The 10,280-nt window shown below is 29.4% G+C and overlaps 1 protein-coding gene across 3 annotated transcripts in view; it reads left to right on the forward strand.

Annotated features, from left to right (window-relative positions):
- The window catches only part of LOC106689696 (puratrophin-1), an 898,854-nt gene that overhangs the window by 633,180 nt on the left and 255,394 nt on the right, over positions 1 to 10,280 (forward strand). For all 3 annotated transcript variants that reach the window (XM_067051911.1, XM_067051912.1, XM_067051913.1), the window contains exons 10-11: positions 3,660 to 3,886; positions 3,957 to 4,095. In XM_067051911.1, coding sequence (XP_066908012.1) covers positions 3,660 to 3,886; positions 3,957 to 4,095 — 366 coding nt within the window. The remainder of the gene's footprint in view (positions 1 to 3,659; positions 3,887 to 3,956; positions 4,096 to 10,280) is intronic.

Raw genomic sequence — 10,280 nt, forward strand, 5'->3', positions numbered from 1 at the left:
ATTCTCCACATGTTTTTATCATGTCACTATGTCACCTACAGCAAATTTACTTGTTGTATATATGTGTATACAGTTGTAAATATCAATAAATAAATTATTAAAAAAAAAAAAAAAAGTTTTATAGAGGGAAATGTTTTTTAATAGTAAGCAATGCCATCCCAAATATATTGGGTTTTATTTTTATTTATACCCAATATTATCAATTATTTATCTCTTAATTTATATCAATTACTTATTACAATATTATCGTGTATTGCATTATATTATAATGTATTCTGTAACCATATATAAAAATAAAGAGGTTTGAAAATAAAAAAACAAAACAATATTATCGAGATTATGATTAATTTTATAGATAATCACTATCTTTTCCCGCTTATTTCAAATTCTATACATTCATGGTGCTAAGAAATAAATACAAAAATATAAAAGATATATTTAATATCTCAATTAATGATACTATTAATTGAAACAATAATAATATACTTAGCGAACCCAACGCATTAATGCCTGTCTACTAACATTGTTTATCCAGTGACGTCGGTCGAAACCCAAATCTACCAAATTAAATCTTGATGTAATCCCTTCATATATGCTTCGGCCAAGCTAAACTCTAGACTTTTTCCTATGAGTTTATGGTTAATTAATATTAAAGGAATCCGTTCATTACTAAACCCTTAAAAATTAAATATTTTTATTTCTTTCTGTTTAATTTTGATAAATTATAGGATTATTTTTTGTTCTAAATATAACCTTTTCTGCTATTTTGAATTTTCTCTTAACATTAACATACCCAATATTATCAATTATTTATCTCTTAATTTATATCAATTACTTATTACAATATTACTAGAAATATCGCTCTAGTAACAATCATAATAAATTAAAAAATTTATTAAGATTCAATGTTAACTATTTTTATTTGGGACGCCCGTAGCTCGGTGGTTAAGAGATAGTCTTACCAATTTTTGATGTCTATAGGAGGTGCCAGGTTCGAATCCGGCCTTGGGTCATTGAATTTTTTATTGAGTAGTGCTCCCACAAAATGAAAAACTCTGACCCTCAATCATGGTTTTTATTTCTTAGTGGCTTGTCAGTTTTAGTAAGATCATTTCTGAATTCTCACAATCCCTAGGACGTTCACTTGTAGGTTCGTTGTTTATTAACATACAAGGGATCCGTTCCTAAACTAAATAAACCCTAAAAAATTACACGCCCATCTTATTCGCCGCAACGCTATTACCTGAATAATATAACTTAATTAAAAACCGATAATAATTATTTGATATATTAATTTTATAAAACAAGTTTTTCGATCTTTAATTCGATTTTTAATTTGCAACATAAACACAACAAGGCACAGGCGTTTTTCTTATGACTATAAGATAGAACCTTGTGATTTTGTTCCAAAATGGAAACAAAGAAAAAGTTCAGTTAATACCTCTATAGGTGTGGGCCTCTCATCAGTAGCTTTCATGACTAAAAGCACTTTGAAACGGTACGAAACTGACATACCAACAACAGTGGCGTGCCTCTGGCTTATTAAACTAGGAGGGAAAAATTATTATAGGAAAGCCAGAATAAACAGGTCGTATAGATCCCTGAACACATAATTAAAAAAAATAAATTTTACGTTAGAGCTCTGTAGATTCCATCAAAGACATTTCATTAATACTAAATAAAAAAAACAAACAGGAATTAGTACAATTTACAAAGAATAATGCTAGTTATTAAAATTTAATATTTTAACATAAAAATGGTGTAATGTATATAGAATACAACCCATGCGTGAAAATAAAAACGAAATATAGAGATTCATCAAAAGAGAAATGTTTTTAAATATGTTTTGATTTTAAAACTTATTTATCCGGTAATGTTTTGCTCCAGCATTCACAAAATGCATGAATATTTTTTTCAACTATTCAGTAGAAATTATATGGTCTAAATAAAAACGATGTAATTTATTAAAAATTATAAATTTTTCAATGAAATTTAGGAACTTGAAATAAAACAAATTTGTTTAACATAGTCCGGGTGACGGTCAATAAAGGTACTAAAATAAATAGTAATAAAAACTATTTATTGTTAACTAACGTTTCACCCCACTTTGCAGGGCTTCGTCAGAGGTAAGAACCATTAAATCATGTATTAAAATTATTTAGGGAAATAATGCAGTATTACGACTCAGGAAAAATATTTTGTTGTCGAATATTTACTTTTCATTATTTTATTATATAAAAAAAAGAAAACTACTGGAAGATTAATCCACTACTTTAATATGTGCTATATTTCGGCCAATATTGTAAATTTTCATCAGGGTTAAGCTAAACATTTTCATTTTCGAAACAATTTCATTCAGTTAAATTTGTTTTGGAAGATGGTGAACTATCTTCTTCCAAAACAAATATTTTTGAATTCTGTATATCTAATTAATATATCTTCAGGGAAAGGTACAGTTTACAAATCGAATCTCGTTCCAAAAGTCAAAGTTATCACTACACTCACAATCATATAAACTGTCTGCACATATTTCTTTTATGTTGCCCGCTTAGGACATATTTTATTTTGATTAAAATTGCATAAGAAAATTAATAATAATGCAACTGTAATATGAATCACCAAGTGTTTAAACTTTAAATAAAAGATTTTAGAGAAGATTGTTGTTAACGCTTGCACCGTAATGCGACGTAACTTAAGCTGAAATCAGTTTTTTATTGGGATTATCTGTTTGGTAAAAATTTATATTCAATTTATTTAGAATTGGAAAAACCAGAATAAATTATTTTCCTGAAATATACAAATTATGTATTTTTGTCGTTCTGGCTAATACTGTTTTTTTTTATCGTGCGGACGAATGTGTGTTAAATATGTTTTCAAGCAAGATCTGGTTGGAGACTATTTTTAATGACTTCCTGCTTTGAATGAAGTCAATGATTTTTTTCAGAATAAATGTAAACCGAATTTGCTGACTTATAAAATATTATCTCATAAGTGATGATGGCCATTAGGTTTTGCGGTTGTAGTCAACAAGAACAAAAAAATCTTATTTTAAAACTATTTGGGAAAATAATGCAGTATTATAAAATATTTCATAGTCGAATATTTAGTTTTTACTATTTTTATTAAACATATACATATTCTATTCTTCACACTCTGTGCCTTGGGGTACCGTTAAAAAAAAAAAAAAAAAAAGATTGTGATGAAAGAATGTATATACACACATACTACTGAAAGATTATATACACTGCTTTAATATGTGCTACATTTTGGCCAATATTGTAAACCATCATCTGGGTTAAGTTAAACATTTTCATTTTTTAAACAATTTCATTCAGTTCAATTTTGTACTTTGTCAAAACAAACTGACCCAAAGCTTAACGTCCAGAAATATTCAAGTAATCTGATTCATCTTACAAAATCCCTATCAATACCAATACTACTTAGATAAAAAAAATGCAATTAATTTATTGAAATTGTTATTATTTCAGTTTATGTGAAGTAGTTAAATATTGCATTTTGGACATGTTATTCGGAGTCACACACAATATGCTATAGTAATTGAATATAGAATAATGCAGTTCTTTTATTTATCAACGCAACTTTAATCAAGTTAATTTTCATGATATTGAAATTCAATAAAACATTATATTTTATTACAGAACGCTGAATCGTTCACTGAAAGGTGCCGAGAATGCGGAAGAAGACTAGTCTCAGCCATGTCCTCCCTCAGCGGCGAAGTGACGAGGCAGCAAGCCGTCCAAGACGCCAGGGCTCTCTCGAGGGCCGTAACTGATCCTACCCTAATCAAACTGAGAGATCAAGGGGCCAAAGACATCGAAGTTCTATCCCAGAAGGCGTTGAGGTTACCAGCTAGCGAAGACGTAAGGTAGGTACCGACTCCATTGCTAACTGGCAATGTTTAAGATGATATAAGTATAACGCTATCGTCTCCACAGGTTTGTGCTGGAGAGGGTCGAACGCCTTTTCAAAGAAGTGGATGGAACCGCCGATAAACTGGAAGACATGGTTGAAAAGAGGCGAGAAAAGCTGAAAGATTTTCAAAGAGTAAAAGCGCTAGAAAAAGAAACAGAACAGGTATGATTTCTATTTTTAATTTAAAAAAAATAAATAGATAACGAACTTATTTATATAATATGTATAAGTTACATATAAGCTCATATAAGCGCGCACCTGTATACATACGTTTCAAAGGATATATTGTTTTAATATTTAAAAATAATGTTCAACAATAATGGCCCTTATTATAGATACATATGTATTATACATACATACGTATACATAATTTTCAAAGGATATATTGTTTTAATATTTAAAAATAATGTTCAACAATAATGGCCCTTGAAAATGGGAATTCATTAGATAAGTACATTGGAACTTCAGTAAAGTCTATTTTCAATTTTAAAAAAACAAAACAAAAAAGACGTTCATACAATTTATTGGTTGGTAATTCAAATAATATGATACATAGAAAAGTACAATAGATAATTTACGTACATGTCAACTACCTACTAGATTATATTGCTGGCTCCTGTAGTAAACTTAAAGGATGTTTATATTAAATTTTCTTAACGTTCTTGGTGATTTTTATTTCCCATTCCTCTCTCAGTATTTTACAGACCAACGGTCAGGGATTGTTTTAACTGTTTTTATTTTGGATCTAGTTTTTTGAAATTATCGACGTGTAAATTGGGTCCCACCAAGGTCAGAAAAAAATTACTTCTATAAGCTAAATTCTGATTTTTCGAAGTAGAGTACTACGCTTCTGAAGAAGTGAACGTTTTAATTATAGAATGTTGTATTTGTATATCTATAGCAATAGCTTATATTCATTCATAAATCTCCTGAATGATCTATCCTGAAAATAATAATTAATCGATAATTACGTATTTATTTTTTAAGGTCATGATATACCATTAAAAAAAATCACCTTTGCTATGCTGTTTTTTCGCTTCAATTTTTGCCTTGTCTGGTCTTTTGTTATGCCGCCGCAATTTTCCATTTTGAAAATGAAAATTTAAGAAAAACTATGTAGTTAAAATAAAAACACAATAATTAAATCTAAACAAAAAAGAGAGAGGGTTGCAATTGAATTGGGGGTGTTTGAGCAATACGAGTTTAGAAACGGCCGGATTACCGGTTCCCTAACGTGAAATAAAAAAATATTTCGCGGCACCCTTGTAAGGCTAAATAAAAATTTAGGGCACACTTGTCCTTAACCCATTGAAGGGAGCATATATTTTTGGAGATCCCCATCTGCAGAATCCATTTTTTTACTTTATATCAGCCATTTTTTAAAATAAAAAAAAAACAAGTTTGCAATAGAAATCAGTCGTTTGTACAAATAAGATGATTACATGCCGTTTGTGCAGGTAGCTTCTCTGAATGTTTTTGTTACAAACCGTCCCTCGTAACAAAAACCGTTTTTGTTACGAGGGACGGTTTATATTTTACATATTTTACATTTTATATTGCACACGCAAAGTGTGCAATATAAAATACAATAAAAACACATTATTAAATAGAACAACATTTATTCCGAAAATAATCAGGTAACATGAAATCCTTATTTTAGGTTCAGTTATAAAGAGAAGCATATAATTATAGATAAAATTAAATAAATAAAAATAAATGAGTACAGACCTAAATAAACCAAAAAATTTTAAAAAGTAGTACAAGATAATGATTTTTCCAGGACAGATGAGCTTTACTTTTGTTGTACAGAATGATAGCTCTTAAAACAATCGCAAACAATTGAAACCAACATCAAATTTTATTTTTGCACAGCTCTATGATAATTTTTGTCTTATTCTTATTACTATTTGTCCACTTCTTCCATACTGACTGATAATTGCAATTTAAGATCATTGTACACAACTCGTCTCGAATGAGTTAAAGCGGTTTAATATGTAGGAAACAAAAACAGGATAAAGTAAATGCTGGATTATATATTGCAATATGGTTATTATAATTTAATTATATTTTTTCTCTTATTTTTTTTAGAATGTGACATTAGCTTGTTGCAGTCCCGGCATAATCTTGAGTCACCCTTTGGTGGCGCGGATCTACCGTAATATAGGTTCGATTCCATGTAGATATACTTGGATACACACTACACTTTTCCGTCCAAACCCAAATCTGGTAGGTCAGTACTGACGCAATCCTTCCACCTTAGGTCTACCCCTCGGGCGTAGACCCGTCGGTGGCTATACCAAATAAAGAAAAATCAAAGACTTCTAACTACACTTTTTGTCATTTTATATTCACCCCTCAAATTTGCAGGCATTGGATTAACTAATTATTGGATTAAAAAAGTTTTTTTAAAAAATATATTCCAATATTAAAATAATAACATTGTTAAAAGAAAAACTTATCACCTAGCAAGTATAACAAATTTACTATAAATTTTAATATGTTATTGTAACCTTACGGTACAATTCCTTCGCATTTGGCTTACTTTTATCAAGATTTTATGACTTAAGAAATTCATTCCTAAATATTGAGTAATTAATTAAGTAAATACTAATTACAATTAATTTTCAGAGACACATATATCAAAAAAACTTGATCCATTTCCAATGTTTATTATGTATTTTAAAATCCTACCTATATCAGTAAAATGGGATGCACTATTTTGGATAAAATATTTTTTTTTTAAATACTTACTTCTCTGTATATATCATTCACTCTTAATCCCATAAATTGTGGTATTTGGTTCCCTAGCCAGTCCATCTAATTTCCGGAAATTCCAGTGGGCACTTACTTTTTACTAATTTATGTATTTGTGCGTAAACTGTTCTAAAATTGATTTAGAATACAATTTTCTATGACAAACTCTCATCATAAATTTTGTTTCCTCGACCGGACGGAAAACTCAGTTCACGGAAAACTGAATTCTAAAAAACTTTTTTGTTTTAATTTTTGAATTTTCCTCAAAAAAAGGTCGGTAAGATAAAAAAAATTGTCGGATGTGAATCGGAAAAAAAATTACCTGATTACATTGGAAACTCATGAGTTAAAATAACTGTAAAACGTTATATACCTAACAGTACCCTCAAAAGCGAACATAAAATAAAAATTCTGAAAGTTGTGAGATTGGGTTAAGTCTGTATATTGGAAAACAAATACTGATATTAATAAACTTATACATTGTAATGTATGATTATACATATATTATCCTTATGAAATAAGCAAATGGTTTCATGCCTGTAGAGTATTGGAATCCTTGGAATGATTATTGTAGCGGTGACAAAGAAAAAAAAACAACACAAAGCTCCGAGATAGATAGATTTAAAAATAACTTGAGACAAGTTTAAGTTCAATTTAAATTCCTCGATCACATAACACCGCCGGAATGAGCTTCCTTTTAAAGAATGATATACAACTTCATGTAAAACAATTATTGCGGCCATCGTGTTACATTCCTCCTCTAAATGGTCTCTCATTTTTCAGCCGACATTCTTCATTTAATCGGTCAGTAGGTTGAGTGGGAACCGGTAATAGGAGACATCAAAAGCCCACCCTGTCCGGGCTCACACCTGAAATCAAAGACATGACAATGAGAAGACAAGCGGAGATGCATGGCCGTTCGGGGTGGACGGAAGGTGGAATCCCTATTCAGCTGCCAGTCCATCAGGCGTGCCCTTCCAATCCATCAGGTCGCCTCTCTCATCGTCAACCAGAAACCATCCAATGGTATTTCATTATCACCCTAGTCTCCCTTATTAGCCATTCTGGAATATGATTCATTATTCAGGCTCACTTGAAAACAATCGACCGTCATTTCAAGTTCGAAAATACAACTAACCAAACTGTAAGTTACAAGTTTAATCCTCGTTCAGTGATTAATTTACTGAGTGAGGATTTCATGAAACATAAATCGATCCCAAGATCGATATCAATTTTAATTGCTGTTGATAAACGATGGTATAGTACCTTAAAAAAGACACACCTAACTATTTACACAGTTATAATACTTATGAAATTTTAAATAATTAAAATAAATAAGTAAAAAAAACGATTCATAGAAGAGACAATGATAATAATTATGTAATTAAATCAAGAAAAAAATCTAATATTTATTTTTAAAAACGACTAATTTAACAATATAAATACTAAAAATCTGCTAGTCATTTTTAGTATTTATATTGTTAATATATTCGTTTCGTAATATTTAAACAAATAATTTACGTACATTTTAAATTGCAGTTAATTCCCAACTGAAGGGCAAAATAATTACGGTTTCAATTACTCTAAGTAGTCTTTCGGAGTAAATATAACCTCTAATGCTCTCATAAGTGCACCTTTCAATGCACTTGAAGAGGTAAGTGGATGAAGGGGCTATGTAACTTTTTTTTGAATATTAATCTTAAAAACCCAATTAACACTTGAGATACTTAGATGTATAAGGAGCTATGTACTCAAAAAATTGAACCATATTTTGTTAAAATTTACTCTTTGTAACATAACTCCTTCATCCCAAAACCCCTTCATTATATTAATATCATTATATATTGCATTATATTAAAGTAATCTTCACAAACATATACCCTGTTATTTAGATTCGATAATAATTTCATGTCTCTTCTAGCTAGGTCCAAAGGTTTCTAGTTCTGACATCTTTTGGCACTTCGATAATTAACTTTGGTGAAGTATTTACAGTAGTATATAGGCAATTAGGTACTGCAGAAGAACCATAAGAAATATAACTAATAGTTGAGAATTATTTAAAAAACAAATAACCCTAAAAGAAAAAAAATGAAATTTTTACGTTGAAATAACGTATGTAAAAACAATAATTAGGGCTTATTTTTCAGCCAAAAAAAAAAATTTAATACGTATTTTGAGACTAATTTTTATAGAATTTATACGAGAGCGATTTTATAATAATAAAAAAAATTAAGCAGATTATCATTATCAAATAAGCTATATAAGACACTTTCCAAGAAACGGTAAAATACCATATTACTAACTTTGTGCACTTCCAATATACATCTCACAGTCCCCTGAATCCTTTTATCATATTTCTATTACAGAAGCACTGCCACTAATATAATTTAACTATAAACAGTAGCTTTTAGATAAATTTAATAAAATTTCTCTTAATAAGATAAAATTAAAATTCATCCCGAATCCAATATAAGGTATCGTTATTTATTTGAGCAATATTTTTTTATTATTATGGAATGGATAAATATTAGGATGTGAATGATTTCCTTCAATACAATTTTAATTAATGTACATGCTTTATTATGAAATAACCATTCCAGGGTTAGGTGATAGTGAAGAATGCACTCCCACTAGTCATTTTGCATTCCAAAATATTTTTTTACTGGTTGAATAATCAAACAATTATTTAAACAGCCATATAAATATGACGAAACTATGACGTATTTGCATAACATTGTAATAATCCGGGAAGAATCCTCGAAAAATTGAAAAATAAAAAAATACGAATACAAATATGGGAAAATTGAATTGAACGTAATTGTTATCTTACTAGTTATATGTGAACAGTATAAATAAAGTCGATTTTAAATTATTGAAACATCTATGACCCAGATGTTTAATTCATCAGTTTTATGGAGTGCTGCACAAGCTAGATTAGAACATGAACTTTTACTAACACATCACCGGAACCTAAGTAAGATTACGTAGTAGTGAATATTTCTACAATAGATGGTGTTCCTAATAAGCTGCCTATAAAGTAATAAAAAATAAATAAATATTACATCCCCCTTTAACAATATATTTTAAAATGATGAGAAGATAGTTGATCTTAGACGATATATATGATGAGAAGATGGTTGGGAAAGCGTTCAGTAAAAAACACCAACGAGTTGAGAGAACTTATTTTATTGCGCCAACGTTTCGGACAGAGTTTCTAGCCTTCATAAGGGCTAAGGAAAATTACCTCCCGGTATTTTTGTCATATTGCTAACGTATTTTTTAATTCAGAGTCTTACCGAACTTGTCACTAGCTCATATAGATTTGCGGTCTCCTAGAAGTAGGTGAGTTTTCTCTTATTTTCTTTTCTTATCTTTATTTTACCGCCTTCTCTTCTATTTTTCCTTATCCACTTATATTCACCACATATACTTATTGTCATGGTTTCTATTCACTCTTTTTTTTCTAGCTCAAACTTGTACCTTGTTTCTTTATTCTAGTATTATACTTACATATTTCATCAGTTACATATATTTTCATTGATTTATAAAATTTTTTTGTATTATTTAATTTTTTTTTCTTTTCAAAACTTTAA

Source organism: Halyomorpha halys, unplaced genomic scaffold, assembly GCF_000696795.3.
Source record: "Halyomorpha halys isolate HHAL.00 unplaced genomic scaffold, Hhal_1.1 Scaffold47.1, whole genome shotgun sequence".
NCBI classification, from domain to species: Eukaryota; Metazoa; Arthropoda; class Insecta; order Hemiptera; family Pentatomidae; genus Halyomorpha; species Halyomorpha halys.